A 26,855-nucleotide genomic window follows, 5' to 3' on the forward strand; every position below is an offset into this window, starting at 1 on the left:
CAAACATGACATCTTAGAATTCACGACTTGTTACCGCAAGATTGAAGTTATTTGCAACTAAGAAACATGAAAGGCACTGGGACAGCTGAACACTGTAATTCATTAACTGGTGAAATTTCCTTTCCTCCCCTTCCCCCTTCTCAAAAATGTTAATCCCCTGAGGCTAAGCTCTCAGAAAACCCCGCTAGGGAGTATGTTTTCTTTTCTCGTCTTAGCCCCAATGCTTGCTAGCTTCTCTGGTCTTAGCGTCTCAAACTCATATTATTCGCAGGAAAGCATGGTACAACTGCACCATCTGCGCATCAACAAATACCAAGAGGGAACGGATCACGCCCCCAGCGCCAGACCTGACCGCAGACCACATAACGGTGAAATACCATCTGTGTGACGTGTGTGTGCGTGCTAACTCGGAAACAAGTCCCATTGTATTCTATGGGGCTTACTCCCAGGTAAGCGCGCAGAGGACTGCAGTCTGGTCCCTTCCCCGTATACCGGGGAACTCAATTCCATTTCTATTCTCTCGGGGAAAATACTAGCCTGCAAGGAGCGCTTTAAAGCCCGGCGACCGCCAGAACTTGGATTTTATTGCGCCGGGCTGTACGCAGACGCAGTTAGCAGAGACTCGAAGCTGCAACTCCACGTTCTGGGCTAGCGGGGTGGCGTGTGCGGAGGGGAGGAAGAAGGGAGACACCGGCCAAGGGCCTGTCGCGGTGCATTGTGGGCCACGCACTGTTGTAGGCACAAGCCGCAGAGGCTGCCGGGAACAACGGGAGGCGGAGACGAAACTCCGAGCGGCGACTAAGGGCCCGGCTGGAGGCAAGAGCGGGCAGACCCGCTCAGTCTCAGCGAGTCCATCTCCTCAGGAGCACGGCGGGACTCTCCCGGGCCCCTGGTCGCCGCCGTCCCGGGACAGGGAAGCCTCGCGTGAGCAGCCTTCGAGAGCGCCGCCGTACTACTACTGGCCACCTCGTATGTGGAGGTGGCGGCAGGAGCCGGAGGCGGAGCGACCTGGGCTGGGAAGGCCGAACGTGAGAGCGAAAAGCGGGGAGCAAAGCCCCACACCCGCGCTTGCCTGTCCCCTGAGGCCTCCGGGAAGGGGGATTCCGCCTACTTCCGTCGGCCGGCGCTCGGGTGAGGGGGAACTCCGAGGAACCCACCTTCAGGGTCCCCACCTCCTTGCTCCAACTTCTCAACTCCTGGTCTTTTAGGTGTCGTTATCCGGCCTCTGTTACGGGAAAGACGTGTGTGTGAGTAAGAGAGAGAAAGGGGTGGGTGGGGGTCCCTTGTTTTCCTGTAGGGAATTACGATGGTTGGCCCCCAGATCCCACGAATAGTCTTTGTAGTCCCCTGCAGATTCTCCTCCTCCCACATCAACCTCTGGTAAAACCCCTCACATAAGAGGAATTATAAATGCGCGAGAGAAGACCCGAGAAACTGAAGGAAGTAAAAGGTCCTACGCTGCCTAAAAAGAGGCGAAAAAGAGGAGTTCCTCCGAGAGAAGAGTAATATTCTCAACTTATTTCTCTCTCCTTTTTTTTTTTAAGTAACGTTATCCTGACCTAAAGTGAGTTTTCTACACCATGCACTGTTGATTGCCGGCACTGAAACTAGTTGGCCTTTTTGCACATGTTTCTCCGTTCTTGATTTTTGAAAAACCTGTGGATCAGGATTAAATAGGAAGGGTGCTGGGAAGGGTCCATTTGTCTGCTCCGAAGAACTTGACTAGTTGCTGCTCCTTTTGGACCATCTCTTTTTCTCTGCAAGAGTGTTTATCTCCTCCTGTGAGTCTCTATGCTGCGGATTATTTAATGAATGGACAATGTAGTCAAGCTGGATGGCTGCTCTACCACTTGAAATGTTTTTGGAAATTACCATGCAAAGTTACTGAAAAGAGCTGATATTGCTGGAAAACGTTGGCCTCTGGCAAAACCATTTATTTCATCAACAAGGTAAATTAAGCAGTGGAAGCTTATAAAATACTTGTTACGTTTACAGCTATAAAACTAGAGATTACCTGAAAAATAACTTGAAATGCATTCCACTCTGAGTGTGTTGGATTAACTCTGATTATGTTGCTTAATGTTAATTGTTTATGTGTATGAAGCTCATTTTTATATATATAATCATTAACTTATGGAAAGTACAATTGGTCCCATTGCAGCGCTCTTGAGAAAATTAGTTGCTTATGTTTAACTGAATAATTATGAACATCTAAAGAAGGGTAAATAGCTTTATTAGAAGAATTGTTTAATTTGGTTGGCTTTAATAGAAAATAGCTGTTCAGTTTTTATGGCTGACAGATTCATTCATGTTTTTTCTTAAGTCTCTAGCACTGTACTGAAATGTACAAATCCATATATAAATCCATATACATCTTAATTCAAGCTTGCAGAGCTATATAATCACTGTATTGCTTTTATCATAGAGCAGTAAGCAAGGGACCTTGTGTTCAGTTCCTGTGGTAGTCCCTTGTAATACATTGTAGGGCCTAGTTATGCTTTAGTGTTACTGCTTTGATCAGCTGCACTTACGTTTGCTTTTTGCCTTGTACTTCCTAAGGAGTTTCTTCTTATTAATCAATGGCTGTGTCCAGCAGCAAAAAGGCTCTAATGTGCCTTTTTGTCTACTTTTGTAATGACAAATCACTAACAGATGTATGGCCACCATAGTACGTCCAGAGTAGTGGATGCAGGCAATAAATCCAGCTAACTTTCATGATGCTGAGTACAGTTTTAAGAATTAGCAGGTACCTTTTTCTTCCATATCACTGTAGAGTTGCAGTAGATTGGTTGGTTTATAATATATCATATGAATAAATGTAATTGCATTGATCAATAGATACTGCATGTGGTTCTTACTTGCAATTACTACAGAAGTTTTTTATGATACACATTAATATTTTGCAAGAAAACCAAGTATCAGGTTATACAAGTATAACCTAAGTACAAGTATTCAGTTTAAACTTAGCTTATAGGTTTCAGTTGTGGCATAACATACTTGTAAAAAACAGTGATGTGCCTGCTCTGTCACAGCGGCACATTTTAATAATCTAAATGAGGATTTGGGGGCTTTTATTATGGAGTTAGTCACAGCACATAAAAGCTCTGTTATTTGGTTTAGATTTGTATTCTCTGTCTTCTTAATGGAATAACTACATAAGTCTTAAATCTCATTTCAAGATGATGTGCGAGGTGATGCCAACCATCAGTGAGGCAGAGATTCCCTCAGGGGGAAGTGGAAGCCATGGCTCAGGTTCTCCCCTACAGTCGGATGCGGATTCCCATTTCGAGCAATTAATGGTATCCATGTTGGAGGAACGAGATCGCCTCCTGGACACACTGCGAGAGACTCAAGAGACACTAGCATTAACCCAGGGTAAATTGCATGAAGTTGGTCATGAAAGGGATTCTCTACAACGACAGCTGAATACTGCTCTTCCCCAGGTATGACTTTCTTGAATGAGATATTTTCTACCATTAAAGTTCAGATTGCTTTCATCACAATTAACATGTGATAGGAATAAAACACTGTGAAGGGCTTATAGAGTAGCTATTCAGGAGTGATTTCTTTTTTGTTTAATGAAACCTTCTAGGTCAAAACCTTTATTGTGAGTGGCAAAACTTGGATGGTTGCTTCCTTCTGCATTGGCATTGCAATGTAATCTCTCAAAGACTTGCAAAATTTGTTTTAGATGGATCTAATCTTCCTCTGCTGAAGTAACAGCTGCTAATCAAAGTGGGAAACAAGATTCTAAGGCTTGCATAATCAAAGCTTTTGTGTGGTTCTGGTGAAATAATGAAAAATAAAGAAATTGACCTCATGAAAGATAAAATAGCTACAGTAGCTAAGAATCATATTTACACAGATGGGCTTGAGTACAGAAGCAACAACAGGAGAAATAGTATTTAAAAAAATTATTATTATTATTATTATTATTGTTACTATTACATTTATTTATATTCCACCTTTTTCCCAGTACTGGGAGTCAAGGCAGTTTCCATGATTAAACCATGTACAATTAAAACGTATAAATATAAATTTACTAAAGTTAAAATAGAATTAAACACACAGAAAAATTAAAAAATTTTTAAATAATTTAAAAAACAGTCACAAATTAAAAAAATAAAAATAAAATCCAATACATTAACACAGCTCCAGAGTATTTCCAAAAGCCTGCCTGAATAAAAAAGTTTTTGCCTGCCTCTGAAAGTGTAAGACAGAGGCAGCCAGTCTAGCCTCCCTGGGAAGGGAGTTCCAGAGCCTTGGAGCAGCCACTCTCATCAGGTGTGCCTTTGATGTTGGTGGAACTGAGAAAAAGGACTCCACAGAAGATCTCAGCAGGCTCATATGGGAGAATGTGGTCTTTCAGATAACCTGGACCCAAGCCATATAGGGCTTTATAGGTGATAACCAGCACTTTGAATTGTGCCTGGAAACAGACTGGAAGCCGGTGGAGCTGTTGTAACAGGGGAGTTGTATGCTCCCTGTAACCAGCCCCGGTCAACAATCTGGCTGTAGCTTTTTTCGAACACTCTTCAAAGGCAGCCCTACGTAGAGCATATTACAGTAATTCAAATTGGATGTAACTAAGGCATGTGTCACCGTGGCCTGGTCAGATATCTCCAGGAGCAGGTGCAGCTGGCGCACTAGCTTTAAGTGTGCACATGCAGTCCTGGCCACTGCTGAAACCTGGGCAACCAGGCTCAGGGCTGAATCCAAGAGTACACCCAAACTGCAAACCTGTGTCTTCAGGGGGAGTGTAATCCCATCCAGCACAAGCTGAGTCCCTATTCCCTGATCTGCCTTTCGACTGACCAGGAGCACCTCTGTCTTGTCTGGATTAAGTTTCTATTTGTTTGGCCTCATCCAGTCCATTACTGCCGACAGACATCGGTTCAGCACCGAAACAGCTTCCTTGGAATTGTGTGGAAAAGAGTAGTACAGTTGGGTGTCATCAGCGTACTGGTGGCACCACACCACAGAACTCCAGACAACCTCCCAACAGTTTCATGTGTATGTTAAATAGCATGGGGGACAAAACAGAACCCTGAGGGACTCCACAGGCCAATGGCCAAGGAGTTGGAGCAGAAGTCCCCCAACACCACCATCTGGGTCCGCCATTCCAGGAAGAAATGGAGCCACTGTAAAACAGTGCCTCCAAGACACACCCCAGCAAGGTGGCCAAGAAGGATGCCATGGTCAATGGTATTGAATGCCCCAGCAGAACCAACAGGGACACACTCCCCCTAGCCAGTTCCCGGCATAGGTCATGCACCAAGGCTACCAAAGCTGTTTCTGTCCCATAACCAGGTCTGAAGCCAGATTGAAATAGATCTAGATAATCCGTCTCATCCAGGAATCCCTGGAGTTGGGAGGCCACCACACGCTCCAAACCTTTGCCCAAAAATGGAATATTGGAGACTGGCCAGTAATTATCCAATACAGTGGGATTCAAGGAGGGCTTTTTCATTGTGGGTCTTACCACTGCCTCCTTCAAGCAAGCTGGCATCCTGCCTTGACAAAGGGAAGCATTGACCACTACACTTATCCACTCAGCCAGTTCCCCTCTGGCTGCTTTTATAAACTAGGAAGGGCAAAGATCCCAAGGATCCAGTTCACATCATCGGGCTGTACAAATTGAATGGTATCTATACTGGACAAGCAAGTGCAAAGTTTCATCCACTGGGTATCCAAGTATAGCATCCAAGTCAGAGTGGATCTGAGCAATTTTGTCTGGAAAATGCTGGGCAAATTGGTCACAGCAGGCTGTCAAAAGGTCTGGATTCTCTTGGGGGCCAGTGTGTAAAAGGCCCCTGACCACCTGAAACAGCTCCACTGGATGGCTCTTTGAAGATGCAATAGTAGCAGGAAAAAAGAGGGTTTTTTTGCTTCCCGTATTGCTACAGAGTAGGTCATCAAATAGGCTCTAGCCCTTGTTCGATCAGATTCACTTGTGAGTTTTCTGCCAGCATCGCTCTAGTCTCCATCTCACTTGTTTCATCGCGGCCAGCTCCCTGAAAAACCAGGGCAATGGTGTGACTCCACTTTGTGAGAGAAGATGCTCAGGAGCAATTGTGTCCACCACCCTGGTCATTTCTCCATTCCAGAGATCAACCAGGGCTCCGACAGAATCGCCTGCTGAGGTAACAGGAAAATCCCTAAGAGCCATCAGGAAACCATTCGGATCCGTCAGCCTCATGGGGCGGACCATCTTAATCGGTCCTCCACCCCTGCAGAGGCTCTGAGTGCCAGCAAGTATAAACTCCTCAGAAAGGGAGACTGTTGAGCAGTGGAGTGGACGGTACACCAACAGAATCCCTATTCTGTCCTGGGCACCCACCTTCAGATACACACATTCAAACCCCTCAGACTGTGGGACTGGGCACCTGGTCAGGGGGATAGAATCTTGATAGACTACTGCCACTCCACCTTCCTCCCCCTCCCCCCAGGCCTTGTCTGCTGCTGGACAGAGAACCCTGGTGGGCAAAGCTGAGAGAGATTAACCACCACCACTACCACCCCAGCTTCATCCAACCAGGTGTCTGTGATACAAGCCAGGTTGGCATGCTCCACTAGGATCAAGTCGTGAATAGCAGCTGTTTTCTTATTCACCGACCTGGCATTCACCCTAATAGAATGACAATTCTGGTTGTGCCCCACTCTTTCTTAGGAGGAGAAATAGAGAGAGAGTCTGCAGAGGCAGCAGCTGTAGTGGCTCACTGCTCTTCCTCATGTGAAGAAATGTAGTGGTACTTTGTCACCATGGTCTGCCTCTGTTAGGAAAGAGATGGAGTAGTAGCCCCAACTCACATTCATGTTTCTATGTATGGGAAAACACAGCATAGTGCGGGCCTGTCCCTGCAATTAGCGTGCTTCTTTTTCTCTTGCCAGAGAGACTGAACTTCCATATTAGCAGTAGCCACAGTATGCTGTTCTGTTACACTAGATGGGAGAATAGTGAGGCACTCAAGCATAAATGTGTATTCTGTCTTCCTCCTGGAAAAGAAAAGGCCTAACTTACCTGAAAGAGTAAAGGGCCAAGGACACCCAGTGAACTTCACAGTTGAATGGAGATTTGAACTGGGTTTCTTGTCATCAAACATAGTAGAGTCACTAGCTGGGAAAATCATAGTAAAATTTACATTTACGCAATATAGCATATCTCCAATTAATGCTTGGTGAAATACAGATTATTGCTCTCTAATATTTCCTGTCTTAATTGAACCATCACAGCTGCTTTTGAGCAACGACTATGGGTAGTTCCTTGTTTCCTTATACTGCTTCTGTGTTAGGTCTCTTTACAGTATCTTTGTATGTGTGTGTGTGTGTTTTTAAGCTGCCACTTAAATAGTGACATATGTGTCAAGAGCTTTAATGGAATGCAGAGTCTGTGGAGAAAAGCTCCTTATTTTGGTAGTGGCATTAAATGAGAGCACTATGTATTGTTGTTGAGTCAGAGGAACTTAACACTATTTTTCAGGGACATCTTCCTTTATAAAAAGTTGTGGGGGATGTGAGTGTGCATTGGTCTTAAGAATTTGCCTTAAGTATTGACAAGAAGAAAGGCCAGATAAAAGTATGTGATTCATACTCTCTCAAGTATATGAATGATGGGCAACCTTTTGGCAACCCTGCCACAACTTTATCCTACTGTATGTAAGATGGCACCACTCCAATAATCAGCATGAGACTATGGCTCAGTTCAGACAACATGCTTCTCAACAATGGTTTTAGAACTCTACATTGGAGTTTTTACACCACCATTGAGGAATACGTTGTCTGGTGGGAAAACTCCACCCCATGGTGGAGTGTTTTTAAAACACTCCATACTGAATATCCACACTGTGCAGAGGAGAGTTCCTGCACAACCGTTTTGTTGCGTGTTGTGTGGAGGGCTCCGTGGAGTTTTCTGTTGCGTTGAGTTGACTTTTCCCACTGGCTACATAGTTCCCTGCCAAGAGCAGCAAAAAAGTGAGTGCCACTCTAGGAGAGCCACCAGAGGGTTTTTTTTTTCAGCAATGGCTGATGGGATACCATTGGGAGGACCATGGGAGGAGAGAGGGCGGAGGAACTGTCAATCAAAGCAGCAGTTTCTGCAGCTGAAACTCTCCCCACAGCCTGAGTTTGATCCCAGCGGAAGCTGGTTTCAGGCAGCCGGCTCGGGTTGACTCAGCCTTCCATCCTCCCGAGGTCGGTAAAATGAGTACCCAGTTAGCTCTGGGGGAAAGGTAATAAAGGCCGGGGAAGGCAACGGCAAACCACCCCGCTATAAGGCCTGCCAAGAAAACGTCAGCAAAAGCTGGCATCCCTCCAAGAGTCAGTAATGACTCAGTGCTTGCACGAGAGGTTCCTTTCCTTCCTTTCCTCCTGCATAGTAGCCCACAGTCACACAACAGTGGAGTTAGAACATGTTGTGTTCTAACTCCTGAAAACTCAACCATTGAGTGGAGTTTTCACACTGTGTTGACTAACATGTTGTCTGAACTGAGCCTATATAATACCTCATTTAACAAAAAATCAAATCAAGATTCATATGGCATGATTTATTGTGGCATAAGCTTTCATGGACTACAGTTCACTTCATCATAAGCATGACATGTTTTCCTGAATTAGAGGTAAGTGTGTGTATGAAGATCTCTTTTTTCTGGGGGATCGTAAACAGTTGGTCAAAAGGAAAGGAAATGCAGAAACTTCAAATAGTGACAGTGGCTATTAACAGCGGTTATTCTAAAAACAGTTGTTAATAACACAAACATCCTGGCACAGGGTAGGCCAGTTCATGCACATAATATGATAAAAAAAAAAATTGTCTCAATTCAAGCCACGGGAAATAGAATTGAACTCCTTCATGAAATGCATGTAATTGTGCTGATTATTAAACACCCTAAATATCACTGGGGAAAAACAAGGAAAAAGAAATAAATATTTCCCTTGAGTAGGGTCAGATCAGTGAATCAATATTCCCTGTAGACTGAACTAGCAATGGGACTCAAATCCAATTTCATTGTTGCTAACTAGATGTTGAAGATTGAACCTAAGGCCTGATGTATTCAGAGTATGAACATAACTGAGTGTGAGGAAGGAATGATGTAATGGAGTTCCATGGCATTCTTGTTTATTGAAGATGCTGTCTACAACAGTGTTGTGTAAAGAGGGAGAGACACCAAATGAGCACTTTCATAATTAATAGTGTAAGATTAAGAACTCTGTTATATTGTTTACCACCCTCTGGCATTGGACTTGTTTGTGTATGAATATGGCAGTCATATTAAAATTGAAGTTGTATAGAGTTAACTATTGATTTCCTCCCCTCTTCACCAAGAAGAACATTCTAAATAGGTTAATGACTGATCTTATACTTCCTGTGGTTCAAATCTAACAAAACATAACATTTCGGGTATTTTTTGAGTCATTTTTTAAATTACAGTTTCATTCCTTCAGGTTAAACTCTAATATTTTGGCTAATTCTATTTAGATTTTGAGAATTTGAGAAACAGAGCCAAACTTCTTAGTGGAATATTTTCAGAAAAGGCTTATTTAAATGCAGCCCTAATTAAGGGGTTTGTTCTGACAATCCAGTATATGTAATTTAATGTGCTTAATACAAACAACTATTCTTTTGTCTAAACTGACATTGTTTACAAAATAGAATATATTGAACTGCAGAATGGATTGTGTAATTTTGGAATGCATGTTCAGATTTAAAATTTATGTTAACTTCGTTAATCCTGTGGAAGAGGAATATTAAGAGCAAGCACGGCACACAAACTTCATAGCCTGCCTTCTCTACACTGCTGGCTTGGTTGATTTAATGTGTTTCTAAGTAATAAGCCAGCAAAGAGCAGAGGGGCAGCGGTTTTGACCGTTCTTGCTGCACAGCTCTGTAGCCAGCCAAAATAACCCACAATGGCCAGCACACAACACGATAACCCATGACAGGTTATATAACCCACTCTATAGACCATGGGTTATCAGAGTGGATTATTTTGGCCAAATAAGCCATCATGAGTTAAACTTCCACCAGTCAACAGGATAACTCATGATGCCTTAGTTAACCCATCATGGTTTATTGTGACGTCCGAACCCAGTTGATATGTTAAGGGATTAGGAGCTAGTCATATATCCTATGGCATGAGGCCCCAGAGCTCAGTAGATTGATGCTATTTTATGATCAGTTACTTGTTGGAGACATTGACCAACAAGTAATGGGTTGCAGCACACGTTGCACGGGTTGCAGCACATGTTGGCGGCTATTGTGAATATTCAAGCCACAGGCAGTTCCTGCAGTTTATCATGATGTCTGAACCCAGGCAGTGTGGGTTGTTGGCATGGTTAATAAACCACCTACACCATGGGCTGTTTTAGGATTTGGGGTGTTTTGTTAACCATGTCAGAAACCCACCCTTCACCGGTTCACATGTCACAATAAGTCACAGCACCCACCTCCACTGTTTGAATATTCAGAATGGCCACTGGCACACACCGCAGCCCCCCATGGCTTGAATAAGCCATGGAGAGTTGTGCCAGTTGTACAAACTCGCCCACTGTCTCAGTTTGCATGTATCAGCAATTCCTGGATTGTTAACTCAGGTGGTTGCATGGACATGAGTAAGTGTGCTGCTTTCCATGCGCTTGTCACTTCCACTTTCAATCAATGCAGGGGAGGCAGCATATTTGCTCGTTCCTGACTGTTAACATGATGTCCAAACTCAGGAATTCTGGGTTGTTTAACCCTTAAACAGGGTGTTCCTGGTTTGCTAATTGAACATGGAAGCGCTGAACACTCACTCCTGCTTGGTCACAGTAACTCCTGGGTTAAACAGCCAAGGAGTTGCCATTACATGCAAACTGGTCATACTTAAAGTAGATACTTTGAAATCAATGGGACTTAAGTTAGTCATGACTAGCTTGTCCTATTTATTTCAGTTGGTCTACTCTAGGCATCACTATGTCTTCATCCAATATTTGTGATGAATGTATTTGTGTTAATATGTAACCTTTTTGTAATCAAATAGACACTTCATCAATTTTGATGCAAGTGAAGTTGTTACATGTTCTGATTAAATTTTGGCTATTGGGCAGTAGAGAAATGCAGTAAATAAATAATAAATAAATAATTAACTAATTTTCTTTTTGCTTGTGGCTGCAACTAAAGATTGTATTGCTTCAGTTTTTGCAGTTTGCCAATAATACAGAAATGAGTATCCACACTGGATACTTACTTTGAATGTTAGTTGTTGACAAAATGATTTCATTCATGGTTTGATCCATATCCTAGATGAATTTGAGAATTTTAACGTTTTGTCCTTAGATAAGATCTGTCAGCAGTTTGTATATCACTGTTAGACAGACGCCTCAATGAAAAAAATGATGTTGGAATTGGGCTCTTGCAATGCAAGAGTGGAGCTGAATCCTAACCTAGCAAGTTGTTGACTATTCACTCTATAAACATTGGTCTAGCTTATTAAAAGTAATTATTTTCTTGTGGCACTCATTTTAATTATAACATTTACAAGACACTATAGAGCACATTGCATTTGCAAGGCAACTGTCATCCCCTTAGAAATCATATTACATTAAGTGTTGCTATGTATATGTATTTAAATTATTTATATCCCACCTTGTTTAAGTTTTATGGTAAAATTAAAGGCTGCTTACAACATGGAAGTATTAAATAAATCCACATTAATATAAGACAGGAAGCATAAAATGTGAAGGCAGCAATAAAATCATAATAAAAAATAACAGATTTGTAACACTAAAATCAACATACCTACTTGTTTAAAGCATGGGCAAATGGCATCTTTTTAACCTGGTACCTAAATTTTGGAGGGGTGATGCCATGTGAGCAGCTTCTAGGGAGGGAATGCCACCCTCTAGGCTTTCTCTGTATTGGTGCTTCATTCCTTGTTGCCATCTAGCTAACTTCTGAAGGCGGGGGCAGCAGCAATGTAGGCTACAGAAATTTGGTGGGTGGGAGGGGGAGGGTACTGTCATCTTCAAGGAGTCTTCCACTCTCACCAGAAGACCAATCTGCTCGGGTGCTTGGTTTGAGTATTTGTATTTGATATTGGGCCAGACAGACAGGATTCTTTCTGCCTCTCTGGCTGAGGTGCTTCACACTCTAGTGTTGGAAATCCTGGGGCATTTCAATATTCACAAATGAGAACAGACTATCATGCCTACTTGAGGCAGTGCTACTGGGGAAGTGGACTTACTTCTCCTTCATTGTATGTCGGGCTCGCCATCCGGTAGAGGTTTTCCAAGTGGTGAATATGTTGTTTGAATCAGATCTAGGTGAGGATATAATAAATTTCCTGGGCACTTGTGATAAGATTGTTAGGCACTTCCACTCCTACCTGCAGTGATGGTGCTTGTCATGTCCAGGAATTAGTGTATACTACCTGTTGTAGATGGAGTTTCACTCCCCCTGGAAGAGAAGGGCATAGCTTGGGGGTATGTCTTGATCCAGCATTGTCACTTGAGACGTTAGTGACTAACAGTGCCTCTGGCCATCTATGACCAATCCTAGCCACAGTGGTTCATGCTCTAGAAATCTCTTGACTGGATTAATGTTTTGTACATGGGTCTGCCCTTGAAAACAACTTGCAAACTTCAGCTAAAGAGAAGGAAGCAATTAGAATTGTAACTGGTATAGCCAGGCAGAATCATTTAATAGATTCTGAAAAAGCACAGACTGTCTGTTTGGTGTGTACCTTTAAAATCCTAAACAGCCTGGGACCCAAACATCTGCAGGAGAACCTCTAGATCAGCCTGCGCTCACATAACTTAAGATCATCAGGGAAGGCTTTTCTTCAAGTATTGGAACATTATGCGGCAACAAGTAGAAAGATCTCTGTTTTGGTGCTCTGATTGTGGAACACCCACCCATGGAAGTGCAACATTATGTTCTTTTCAGCAAAGCTGTTTGCTTGCCCAGGCATTTTAAGCTGGTTTATCTTAAGCTGGTTGATGTGAGCTATCTTATTTTGTTTCCTGTTTTTATTGTTGTTATTTGATGTTTTGTTAACATTACAGTGCAATTCTATATTTGTCTACTAAGAAGTAAATCCCATTGAGTTCAATTAAATTGCCTCCCAGGTAAGTGTGGATAGAATTGCAGCCATAATTATCTTGTAGATGTACAGTGACTAAAATACCTTTCAGAATTTGTAAAACATCTTGTTTGAATTTGTAGTCATAAGAAGTTGCTCAGTTTTATAGACCTGCTGTTAGAAAATCACAGGATGAGTAAGTTCAGGGAATCCTGATTAAGCTGTAGAAGAAATCGTCATAATTGCTCTTACATGGCTGATTATAGTGATTTAGTTTGTGACAAATAGCATGAACTCTGCAGAGAAGAATGTTAAAATTTAAAAGCTTTGACTGTCCGTTTTATCAAGGTCCCTTCATGTTATTCTGGAAACATAAAATGGACAACCAGTTAATTACCTCTAACATCCCATAATACTGAAAACTTTTGGCAGTTGTGTTTTTTCAGGCAGTTTGATTTAGAGTGTCCATGTTAGATTTTGCTGTGTATTTTAGTATCTTGAGTGAAGAAGAGATCATTCAACCATCTCAGTAAGCTCTTTAAATATAGGCATTCATTCTGGATTGGCCTCTTTGTCATAGAACTCTTAATTTTTTAAACTTTTCTCCCCCTACCCACAAACTCTGATGTAGAAGAAAGTTCTTCTGTCCGCATCCCATACTCTCCATCTACCAGCAAGCAAGAATCCCAAAATATTTCCTGATAGACCTGCACCATGCAGATCAAGCTGTGAGCATTGATACACAACGTAAGCAAGCTTTACCCACTTCCGGAACCACTCTGCCTATATTCTGACATGATGTCCCAGGGAAGCATGAATGGAGCTCCCTGCTATACTTTATAAGGTTTTTTTTAAAACTTCTCTACCTGCCTTTTGGTTTTGTTCAAGAGAAAGGACACTTTCACAGAGATTTGAGCCCCTCCCACTTTTGTGAGTGCATGCAGATGTTGTTCATGAAGAGCACAGTAATTCCCACAGCTAGGGTGCATTAATGTGCTGTGAGAGACCAGTTTGTGTACTGTGAGAAACTAATTACTCCTATAAGCCCAAAGAACCCAACCACCCAATCTCTGCATAATTCTCTGCTTTAGCCTTGCTTCCTTCCAATCAGCCTCCATGGGAGTTGGGTTAATCTAGCACATTTCTGCTTTTGGTTAATTCAGGTGTTCCCAGTGTGGAGATGCAGTGTAATTGTCTGTCCTTAAAGAAGGCTTCATATTGCATCTCTGCATGAGTCACTGTACTGGGTATGGCTTCTTCCAGTCAGGTAGTAATCCCATAATAGTGACTCATGCAGGAATGTATTGGGGCTGGGTTCCACTGAAGATGTGTCATTCTTACTCTAAAAGACAAGCTTTTTTGAGCCCCTTAAAAAGAGGTGTGTGCCTTGCAGTTTAAATTCTGGAATGAAAAACTGTGGCTCAGCCATCTGTGAAGCACTGGGGAAGGGTCTGTTTAAATATAACGTTATAGCTAGTGTAGGAATTGCATTTATATTAGACATGGTAAATTTAAACTTATTCAAGTGGTACTTGTGATTATGACCAGACTAAACTATAAACCCCAAAAGACACAGCTCATTTCAGAAAATGTTCATAGCGGGAGCTCTTTCTTGCTGACAAATAGGTTGGGATATGAGATTAATGCTGAAACGAGTGCACATTAAATTTCTGTGTAAACTATGACTGAAAGACTTATGAAACTGGAGGTTGCCAAGTATTCATTTGCACACCAAGTAGTATTGAACTTTGCAAGCTGTAAATATAGAAGGAAATATTAAACTTATAAAGTGGCTAAGCTGCTTCCGTAACTATTTTAATAATATTGGATGTTAACTCGTGATTACAATATTTGAAGTATATTTCCCTAGTAAAGTGTATCTGGTTCGCACCAAGTTTGAAACTCAGTTCATTGTTTAATATGTTAATGAGATATCATTGCATAATCCAGACTGTATAGCCCCAGATTCCAATAGCAGAATTCTAGATCTTCTGCTTCTATTAAATTGATGTCTCCAATCCATTGCACTTTTCAACAATTCACGAGCAACTTGGAATATAAATAATTTGAAGTATTATAGTTGCTTTTCAAACTTTACTTATGGAAAGCAAAATTTGTTTGGCATAGTTTAGACTTGACAAGGCTTTTATATTTATACAATTTTAAAAGTACCACCAGAATCCTTGTTAATTCTATGCCCCTCAAAGTTTCATATCAACTGCTCCATTCTTCCTGTAGATGTCTGTTGTTTTATATGCTTGATAGTAGGAAACAGAGAAACAAAAGTAGCAAGATCAGAAATAACAATGTTTATACGAGCAATCACTTAAACAATGCTTGGAAATGTTCTTTTAGTAGGCAAATGTTAACTTTGCAGAATGTCCAGAGGTTTAATAGCATAGTGCCAGTTAGAATTATTTTATTGAACAGTGTGTGCTTGGCATACCACAAAAAAGCATGAACTTGGTTTTTGCACAAAGAAACTTACAGTCCTTACAGTTCAACAAGATTTGTCTTAAAAGAACGTTGTCTTCAATATCCATAGATATGCTTGCTAACTTTTAATGTGATGTCTTAGCACGAGTTCTAATTAGATCTGAATAAATTAATTCTTAAACAACTGGCACAGGAGGAAGGAGGAAAAGATATCAGGAGCCATTAACATTTGCTATCCCAGAATACTTAATTTCAGTGTTGTCAGCTAGGAGTGAAATGTAGTTAACACCTGTAACAACTTCAAAGATTCATTGAAAATGGGGGGGGGGGGGGCAGGGTGGATTCTGCTAAAAACCTGTTGAACTGGAAGTACTGGATTTTTCTTTTAATTAAAAAATTGCCTTCAACTTTACAGTATGCATTAAGAAGAGAGGTGATTTAGGGAAAGGCTCCCCCTCCCCTGTGAGTACTGCAGATAAATGCCTAAAGGTAGCACAGCCTTACGCAATCAGTTGCCAACCAAAACACACTATAAGGGAATGAATGTTCCTTTTGTGAAATCCTGGAAAGTTTTTCTCTAAACTCCCTGGGACTCTTGGACTTGACTTTGGGGAGCTGGGGGGGTGGGGAGTCTTAATGAGAAATACAGCATTCTTGGTGTTGAAAAGTCAAATGTAGGCTGCTAGACTATGCAAAGCATACTTGTTTCTAGAGCATATTCATATGGTAAAATGCAGTTGCCACTGGCCTTTTGTGATAAGCTTTTTCATAATTTTATAGATGTGGTGATAGGATTTATGAAAAAATATGAGTGCACATCAAATAAAACAAGAGTCTTCTGTTTGATGGGTCAAATAATGGTCAAGAATTTGGAAAGCATTAATTTTATAAGAACAACAAAGAAGATACTCATCCAACAATTTTGATAGTTATGCTAATTACAAAAGCCAAATTAGATAGCAGCTGTTCACTGCAATCCTATGCATGTTTATATTCATTATATTCAATGGAACTTATTTCAAGGTAAGAGTATATAAGATTGCAGCTATTTTGAAACAATGGCATTAACTTAAAAATAATTGGAATGTATTTTATTATATTTTTTTATTCTGCTCTTTCCCCAAGGAGTTCAGGGCAGTGAACATAGTTCTTCCTACCTTGCTAATTTAATTGTTGTGTGCAACAATGAATTTCATGGTGGAATGAGGATTTGAACATGGGTCTGGGGAGTGGGGTAGAGAAATGAAATAATTTTACAATATAGCTTTCTACTTTGCTATCAGATGTGAATTTGAAAATGTAATCTATACTCATTGCACAACAACAGACTATGGCTTAATTCTGCTCATCAAAGATGTCTCTAAAGAGAATTCCCCTTTAGACCCACTCCACTCAATAGGGTCCTCTTAATCCTTGGTAGAGGCTTTGGCGGTGGCTGCCAGGAGAGGATGTAATGGGAAAGTGACCTTTCATCCATTGCCTTCTGCTGTGGTATCTCTGCGTTCAACCTAGGTCTAAGCATTTTGCAGTGCCCCACAGAGTTGTATGCTCCTGCCTCTCCCCATTGGCATTATTAAACAGTACATTGGCATTGACAACCCTGATTTATGAAGGAGCCCTGGTTATGAAGGATCCTGTGGTGTTGCTGAAAGTTTTACATCAGCTCTTATTATAGAATTCTAGCTTGTATAAGACATTAGCTATTGTATTAGTTTAAGCATTTTTAAATAGCCCCATTCCTTTGTAATAGGTGAGATTTGCTGCTAGAGTGTGATGGAAAACTGTATTCATATTAAGTATGCCAGAAAGAATTCTTTGGTTTACTGTTTAAATCATCATCTTTAATGGCTTTTCTTTGTTAGTGGATACCTACTTTCTATATTGATGCCATTAAAACAATATAGACGTGAAGATTTTGGTATACTGCTATAATAACAAAGTACATATGCTGAAATGTACTATAGAAATTAAGAAGACAATGCATCCCTATGTTCTCAGAATAGCATGGAGATATGCTTATTTTTGTCTGTAAGGACAAAGCCAGAAATGTAATTAAAGAGAAGTATGTAAAGCATCTGCAAGCAGTAGGCTGACACATGGTTCTGCTCTTTGCATCTGGTGTGATTCCAAGAAGTACCCTCAGACAAATGACTGTCTCCAATATGGCGTCAGAAGGCACTGGGAAGCTCATTTAAATTCATTCATCCATTAGTACTATGTTTTTTCAGTAATATATACAAAGCTTTTGCATTGGAAAAGTGAGTTAAGCACCGATGCGAGGAGAAGAAAATCTCCACTCAACAGAGGGCTCAGCTGACCTACATTTCCACTCACTGGAAGCTAGACCAGACCAGTAGTTGAGCCACAGCCTCCCTGTCTTTTAAACAAGGCCGTCTAATCAGATTGGCTACAGCAGCAGTTGGGGCAAGCAAGCTAGAATTATATAAGGAGGCAGACTTGCGAGGGAGCGAGCTCTCCGAGCATGAGGAGATCCAGTGAAAAAGTGTCTCAGCCTCCGTGATGAATTATCAGCACATAAATCCATGCAAATTTAGCAACAAGCCAGGGAGGCCAGAGCAGTTGACTCTTCCCAATATTCTCATAGTAAGCGACTCTAAATAAATAAATACAAACCATAACTATATTCCCTACTTTCCCCTAGTAAATAATTTCATTTTCTAAGTTAACAAACTCAATAATAGCAATTAAAAAAACAACCCAGTTATGAAGGTAAAAAGACCGTAGGGCTGTGCAAACCTCTACTGCAGACAAGATGGAATAGGTAGTTCTACTCTGAAATATAATAGCATTTTAAAAGTTGCAGTTTCGTAGAGCTTTTAGCTGGACCAGAACAATGCAAGCTCTTCTAATGAAGTTTAGTTAACTTAGTGTTATGACACAGTAGGACAAAACTTTTATCCTACGTTTATTACCAGAACTCGTTTTTTATACTCTACTATTCTATAATGAGTAACCAAGATTGCTAGGAGAGGTGACTGTAGGATTATTCCTGCATAGTGCAGCCTCCCTTTCTTTCAGTCAAGGTTTATTCTCAGCGTACTGTGTAATGCATATGATTGGATATATTTATTATGAATTCATTCCTGTTTTCTTCTTCTCTAGGAATTTGCAGCACTTACTAAAGAGCTTAATGTATGCAGAGAACAGCTCCTTGAAAGGGAAGAAGAAATTGCAGAACTGAAAGCAGAACGAAACAATACAAGGGTTAGTTCATGATCTGGTATCATTTGTTGGTATTGTATGTTAGGAATGGTTTTTGAGATGGATTCTTACATGTAGTATATTCAGTGTTCTTGCATTTGTTTTCAAATTAATGGGGGAAATGAATGAACAGAACCTTGGGTTATTTTTTTATGTCTTGAGTACAGTGCTTCTGTGTGATGTGTACAATATGAATAAATTCTGCAGTCAACCCCTGGTTCTTTACAATTGGAAGGACTTTGAAGCTCATAGAGATTCTTTTTTTTTTTTTTAGGCAAAACCTACAAACTATATCACTCCAAATACATAAAGATACAACCTCTCAGCATCCTTGTAATCCCTTTTCTAAAAACAACAGACAAAAAGCTGATTCATGCAACCACACTCAGTAGCCCAACATCTTTTAACTAACTGATATTACACAATGCATATGACAGGAAGGTCGTCTGATTTGTCTGCCTGTCATAAGCACAAGCTGTCATCTGATACACTGCTACTTAATCAACACAGGCTAGTTTAAGGTGATACACAGTGATGAGAAAAAGTTTGTGAACGATTTAGGATTGTCACATATTTTCAACCTAAAATGTTATGAGATCTTAATCTAACCCCATAATCTTAGATAAAAAACAATAAATAACTTGATTAAACAAATGACACACGAACATGATGGTTTTTCAATTTTTATTTACCCACAACTGATTCAACATTCAATATTGATGTGTGAAAAGTATGTAAACCTATTCAGTACCTTGTGGCACCCCCTTGAGCTGCAGTGACTTCAAGTAAGTGTTTCATGTAACTATTGATCAGTCCTCCCACGAACACCATTCTTGTTCAGTCTTTTTCTGATCATTGAGTCATGAACACTCACATTAGTCAAGGCGAGAGTGGCCTGCTCATCCTTGGATGTTACTCTGGGGTTCTTTTTGACTTCTTGGAGGATGCACCAGTTTGTTCTTCAATAGATTTTGGTAGGACAGCCACTCCTGAGTAGAATGACTGTGGTCTTGAACCTTCTCTATTTGTATACTATCTGTCTGACAGTGGATTGGTGGAGCCCCAAATCCTTACAAATGGTTTTGTAACCCTTTCTAGACTGATGAGCAGCAATAACTGCTTTCCTGAGATCCTCAAATATGTCGTGACATGATGTGTTACACAACCGAATGGTGAGGACCAAAACCACAAAGTTTCCGATCCTTTTATAGGATGAAGCCCCCCAAATTCGCCCCTAAAGTTCTACCTAATTACTTAAACATCTGATTCTAATTATTCTCTTTAGTTGGGCTGATGCAACCAGGGGTTCACTTACTTTTGCACATACCCTGACTGTTAAGTACTTACTGTTTGCTTAATTTATACATCATTTTATTTCACAAGACATGGAATTGGTTAATATAAACTCTGTTGGATATTTAGAAAAAAATTTGTTTTGGATCACAAAAGGCTATTATGGTAAAACTATGGAATTTCCATAATTATCATTAGGGTTCACAAACTTTTTCTCACCACTGTATAGCAAAAGCCTGAAAATAGTAGCGAAGAGTTCTCTTAGACTAACAATTAGAGCTGATTCACACTTTATGGCAACAAGCATGTTTGCTGCATTTACAGTTTTCTGCAGGGAACACAGAAGGTGTGAAGGGTTCATGCACATCTCCAGATGTTCAGGCACACAATGTATCCGTTCATATTTAATGCCAATAATGGCTTGCTGCCATTGGGCTTGCATGCATTGGCCTCATAGTTTTTAATGCAGTTTCCCATTCTGGTTTGGAGGCAAACTGCGGTGTCCTCAAATTATAGTAGCCATTGCATCCAAATAGGACAGACCATAATTTGCCATGAACATGACAACAAGTCTACAGTATGGGGAGAAAGTAAAAAGTACCCCTTTACTCATTGTATCACCCGATTTCAGAGCTAGATGAGCAGTTTTCTACTCACTTAGTTCTAACTAAGTGAGTAGGAGTGAGAGAGCTAGCTTAAATCTTCATAATGTTGAATTCTATGTCCATTACTAAACGTCATACTTGATAATCAAATCCTGAGCTTTTTGAAGATGTATGGAATGTATGTGCATAACAAATCTGTTGCATATAATTACAGGGACTCAGATGCAATAATGGTGCTCATATCCGGTGTTGCCACTAATCAAGTAACATCCATATGCAGGAGAAATGATAGCGGTTTACCACATTATGCATGGTGTGGAAAATGTGGATCGGGAAACATTTTTCTCCCTCTCTCAAAATAATAGAACCCGGGGTCATCCCATGAAGCTGATTGGTCGGAGATTCGGGACTGATTAAAGGAAGCATTTCTTCACACAGTGCATAGTTAAACTATGGAATTCACTACCACCAATTTGGATGGCTTCAAAAGGGGGTTGGATAAATTCCTGGAGGAGAAGGCTTATCAGTGGCCTTTCCCAACATGTTCCCTGACATACTTCCAGTATCAGAGGCAGTAAGGCTATATATGCCAGCTGCTGGGGAACATGGGTGGGGGGAGGTGTTGTTGAATCGTGTACTGCTTGTGGATCCCTTGTCAACAGCTGGTTAGCCACTGTGTGAACAGAGTGGTGGACTAGATGGACCCTTGGTATGATCCAGTATGGCTTTCCTTATGGTCTTATGTTCAGACTGGCGTGGAAGACCTAGAAACATTGCAGATGATTTACCCTTATAGAGTAGCATTCTCAGTTTCATTCACTGTAAATGTGGAACCTCTGCTGTGTGGTGGGAAGAGCAGCTGGGGAGGGGAGTTTACTGGACAAAAGTGGTAAGTGACACTGCTTAGCAGAGAAGAAGCACTGGGCTTTCAAGGCATGATGCCGAGGTGAAATGTGAAGTTTTATCCACTTTGCCGAAGAATTCTTATAAAAGGCTGAGCTCACAGGAGGGTGGTAGTCATTATGGACTTGGAACATTAACAAATGTGAAAATAGACTACTACCTGGGTTAACCTTGAGTAACTTATCTAGCTTGAAAGAAACAAAGTAATTCCCAAGTTTCTTCTCTTTTGTAATTGCTTTGCCTCTTCCTTTTAAAAAGAAATAAATTTGAAATACTTCTGTTTAATTGTTCAAAATGGATGTAAGCTCTTTTTCTTACTAAATTTTGATTATTTTTCAGTTGCTGTTAGAACATCTGGAATGCCTTGTCTCCCGGCATGAGCGGTCTCTTAGAATGACTGTAGTAAAGAGACAAGCCCAGTCTCCAGCAGGAGTTTCTAGTGAAGTTGAAGTTCTCAAAGCACTAAAGTCTCTATTTGAACATCATAAAGCCCTTGATGAAAAGGTAATGAAAGGTGGCTGGTGATGTACTGAGTATGCAACATATTATTTCTGTTGTTTTTTAATTACATGATTATGGTTAATCAAGAGCATAAATGTAAAAACCAGTAATTCACAATTATTGTCACTCAAGTCATTAATGCAAGTGCAAAAATTAGCTGCAGAGCACAGACTAGTTAGACTTGTTTTTCTTGGTGAAGTTTGTTTGCCTTTGTAAGTAATAGAGGGAAGCTGGAAGTAGGTGTTGGCCAGTGAGTTGAGCTTCTGAGGGGGTTCCCTTAGTAAAACCAAAATAATAAGTGAAAAAATATTTGCTTTCTATCTCTGTAAAATTGAATCTTGATAGCACTGCTGCTTCCTCCACAGTATAGGAACAAGGAGGATGGTGGCTGTTAAATTGGAGTGCAGAACATCATTATAGTGCTTTTCCACTCCCTTTTCATTCATGTAATTTAGGGGTACACAACCTTTTCAGTCCTGAAGGCCACATCAGGTGTCTGCTGTGCTCCAGGGGCTGCGTATGGGTGTCCTAACATGCACCCACACACTGTGTGTGCTCCCGGGTAATATAAAGGTTTTAGTTAATCAATGTTTTACTTGTTATGCCAACCAATAAATATGCATTCTTGATCAGGAAAGATGGATGACAAAATAAGAAAATTAATTTTAAATCATTAAAATCAATTCACCCAGCTTAAGCATTGGGTCTCTGACTGTATTATGATTCCAGATTTTTGAGGTGACAGATAGTGCTCTTTTCTTATGCATGTCTGATCCAGAGGGTCATTACTAACAAATGCAATAGGATCTCTAAATGCATATTGGCTGCTCATCAGTCTTGTATAAGCCACTTGTTCTAAGTGGTCCCAGTTATATGAATGAAATATGTCAGTGACAACTTTGTTTCTAAGAATGAAAATACAATGTTTTCCATTCATTATTACGAATAAACATATATCAACATGTCAGCCAAAACCTTTAGATATTTCAGCTTCTCTAATGCTAGTAAATTGCTTCAGATTTACAGATTGGCTTTATCTCTTTATCTTTTAGGTAAGGGAAAGGTTACGAGTAGCACTTGAAAGATGCAGCTTGTTGGAAGAAGAACTGGGTACTACACACAAGGAGGTAGGTCTGTTCCTTTAAGCAAAAGCCAGTTTATTAGTTTTGAATGGGCCCCTAACTTGATGGAAAAATTTTGCAGGAAACCCAAGGAACTGTTGTGGAAAGGAGGCAAGGGTCAGAAGCCATGAAATCTGCTGCTGCAGCATTCTTGATCCTGTCTAGAATTCTGTAGGATTGAGAATGTGCAGTTGTTATAATTTTGGGAATCCATTTCCCATTTATCTTCTTTCTAAATGGAAGCAGTTTCATCAGCAAACATGTCACTCTGGGAAAGTTTCAACTGGCCCTAAAAGCCAATTAACTCAATAAACAGTCACAGTTCGATTATTATGGATAGTTTTCTTGTCTTTTAGTTCAGTATGCATTTGTTGCTTGATAAATATCCTCTGAATAGATTATGGGAATTGGTCATAACTGAATTTTAAAATTGGAGGCAGTAATGTATCAGCTACTCCTACCTGGCTCGCACACAATGCTAACCCATGCTTTATTTAGCCCAAGGTTTGTTGCCCTACTCAGGGTTTGTAACAGATGGTTTGTTTTTTCAAGCCCTGGGTTGTTTGTTTCCTTCCTCCTTCGCCCACTCCTCCCTGTATAACAAATGTCTTTGTTGTTCTGTAGTACTGGTATGTAGAGTGGCTAGGGTTTTTTTATCACTCTTTCCCACTGCCTCTATAGCTTGGTGAAACAACCCATGAATAACCCACAGTTCTAGGTTCATACAAAACGACAACCCATGGTTTTAAACAATCCAAAGTTCCCAACCCAGCAGCCAACTGACCTGGTTCTCATGACACAGCAGGCTCACCATGGGTTATTTAAACATTCATTTGTAGTAGGATTATGCGAGGGTTGTTTAACCCTTGAATAATCCACAGTGGCAGGATTTGGTGACACACCATAACCCGGTTGGGGGTTGCCTATTCATAATGGCACCTGGTATGTGCTGCAGCTTATCATGGGTTAAATAACCCACAGTGAGCCTGCCATGCCATGCAAACCAGATCATGAGTTATCTTTTTGGGTTGTTCATAGTTAGCCATCATAACAAGCCATGGTTTGTTATGTTCACAAATCATGGTAACCCAGAATTCAACAACCCATAGGTTAGCCTTATGTGTTCACTCTCTTACCTATTAATGAATAAATGCAGTCTTCTAGTTTTGGAGATATTGTTACTGTAAATTATTAACATTTGTTAAAGACTCCTGTTTCTGTTTCAAAATTAATTCCTTTTTTCATGGCAATTGATCCAGTATTTTAATTTTCTTTTTCAGTTAATGATTTTGAAAGAACAGAACAATCAGAAAAGAACGCAAGCTGATGGGATGCCTGATATTAATCATGATCTGGAGAATACACCTAGCACTAATGGGAAGGTAGGTACAGACCCTTTGTAGTAGGGTTATGTAATGTTATTTGTCTTAGGGCCTGTTCACTTTTTTGGGAAGAAATCTGGACATTGTATAGGTATCTGTGCATATATTTGTCCAGTTCATTACAATGAGAAAGTAGCAAAGGAGCTATATACCACATTAATTTGGATATGTTATCTACTTAATCGCCTGATTAAAATCCCCTTTTTTTTCCAGGGGATGATTAGGCGGTGATGGAATGCCATTTTCAAATAAATGTGCTGCAGTCTGATTTAAATGTTGCTTGAAAATCTGGCAGTGAGAGCCAGATACTCGCTCCAAGTTGAAACTTTCCTCCCTGAAAAGTAGAAAGTGAACAGGCCTTTAGTCATGACTTTTCTCTCCACTTGAATTATGATGACTTAATTTGAAAAATTATGAGAGAGTGTAGTCAGCCATCTTACTGTGCTAATTTTTAAAAAAGTAAATTGTTTTGTTTTTCTCAATAGAGATCTTCCAACGGCTCTCTGAGTCATGATGAAGACCTTGCTAAAGTAATAGAACTTCAAGACACCATAGAGAAGCAAACTAAGGAGCAGACTCAAATGAAAGAACGGATCACGGCCCTTTCTAACAGAGTAGCAGAACTGGAAGAGGATCTTGACACTGCTAGAAAAGATCTAATCAAATCTGAAGAAATGAATACAAAGTTGCAAAGAGATGTACGAGAGGTGAGAATGTCAGTTCCATCATTTTGTTTGAGGGACTAAATTATTTGTTTATGGATTGATGGAAGGATTGAGACCATGGGCCAGGTCTCACATCTCAGCTCCAAACTGAGGATTAATTAACCCAAAATTTGGCAGGATATACACTCTGCACATCCACTTCTATTTTCTGAAAAAAACCTCCAATTTGCCCAACTGGAGGTTGTCAGCATGACATGTGTATTGTACTGATGGGTTGTTTAAGGGATAAACCCAGCAGTTAACCCAACAACAACCCAGCGGTGTGTGTTCACACATCATGGTGACAACCTCCAATTGGGTCAATTGGACGTTGTTTACAGAAACCAGAAGCAGCTTGCAAGTGGTACCCATCCCTACGAAACATGAGTTAAATAACTCGCAATTTTCATTATGATGTGCGAACCAGATCTATGTGCTTAGGACAGGCTGTGGCTCAGTAGTAATGCATTCCTGCCTGAAACCCTGGAGAGGTGCTGTCTGCTGCCAGTCAGTATTGACAATACTGGGTTAGATGAACCAATGGTCTGGCTCTCAGTATAGCAGTTTTCTGTGTTCCTAGAATATATCCAGCAGTTATTTTAAGAGCAATTATCAGCTTACATTTGTAGTTGCCAGTGTTTCTTTTAATTAAAAATAATAATCATTTTTCTATATTTTGCAGGCAGTATGAATTTTAGTTTGGCTACCACAATAAGTTACTTAATGTTTGCTTTTTAAATCAATAATTTGATAGTTTCATGTCTATTGATTTTATTCAATTCAGCAAGGGCCAGCTCAATTATATAATTACTTCTAGATCTTAAAAGGAAGACGTCCTGCTGCCCTTCATATTAAGAGGGCTAAATTGTCGCAGCACATGTTGTAGTACTAGATACATATGTAGACCAATGGTTCAATGAACTATTTGGAGATTTGACAAGTGAAATTTCTTACTTTGTTTTTCCTTGAACAGCCAACTCCCATTCCTTCTCAATTAGTTTTGAAACTCAGTATCAAAAGCAATTGACCACAGATCTAAAACCTGCAGGTCTTAGAGATGAACATCTTGAGATCAATAACAAATCATTGTACTACTGCCAACTTGCACTCTGTCAAGACACATGAAATAAAGAAAAGCTGTAATTATTACAAATATTACAAATGGCTCTTGTAGTCATTCGCTTATGTTTCCATGCCAAATTTTCAAGACAGACTGCATAATATCTACGAACCATGTATTTCCTCAATCTCCTTGCAATTTCCATAATTTAGGCAATGGCTCAAAAGGAAGATATGGAAGAGCGAATCACAACCCTTGAAAAACGCTACCTCGCTGCACAACGTGAAGCTACATCTGTGCATGACCTCAATGATAAACTTGAAAATGAAATTGCTAATAAAGATTCATTACATCGACAGGTAGGAATTGTTACTTTAAATGAATAGTAGAAAACTTTCTCAAACTATAGTAGCACCCAATAACCTGCTAATCATATTTGATGTTGAGGAATATATAGGGGTTACCTTTGCAGCAGTGCAAGTAGCAGGTCAGTCACACCTTCAGGATTTACTTAATAGGTGGTATTCAACAGTTGTACAAGGAGAAGCCTGGTTGGATAATGGGGCTTTCCCA

The 26,855-nt window shown here is 40.4% G+C and overlaps 1 protein-coding gene across 6 annotated transcripts in view; it reads left to right on the forward strand.

Moving 5' to 3' along the window:
* Positions 1 to 1,143: 1,143 nt before the first annotated feature.
* PPFIA1 (PTPRF interacting protein alpha 1) overlaps positions 1,144 to 26,855 on the forward strand; it is a 61,452-nt gene continuing 35,740 nt past the window's right edge. For 4 of the 6 annotated variants that reach the window (XM_063117381.1, XM_063117380.1, XM_063117382.1 and 1 more), the window contains exons 1-8: positions 1,145 to 1,949; positions 3,180 to 3,443; positions 18,615 to 18,716; positions 21,854 to 22,018; positions 23,068 to 23,142; positions 24,417 to 24,518; positions 25,004 to 25,225; positions 26,495 to 26,641. In XM_063117381.1, the coding sequence (XP_062973451.1) occupies positions 3,180 to 3,443; positions 18,615 to 18,716; positions 21,854 to 22,018; positions 23,068 to 23,142; positions 24,417 to 24,518; positions 25,004 to 25,225; positions 26,495 to 26,641 (1,077 nt within the window). In that variant the 5' untranslated portion in view covers positions 1,145 to 1,949. Of the gene's footprint in view, positions 1,950 to 3,179; positions 3,444 to 18,614; positions 18,717 to 21,853; positions 22,019 to 23,067; positions 23,143 to 24,416; positions 24,519 to 25,003; positions 25,226 to 26,494; positions 26,642 to 26,855 lie in introns of all 6 variants that reach the window. The other 2 variants (XM_063117385.1, XM_063117379.1) reach the window with 1 other exon arrangement.

Source organism: Elgaria multicarinata, chromosome 2, assembly GCF_023053635.1.
Source record: "Elgaria multicarinata webbii isolate HBS135686 ecotype San Diego chromosome 2, rElgMul1.1.pri, whole genome shotgun sequence".
NCBI classification, from domain to species: domain Eukaryota; kingdom Metazoa; phylum Chordata; class Lepidosauria; order Squamata; family Anguidae; genus Elgaria; species Elgaria multicarinata.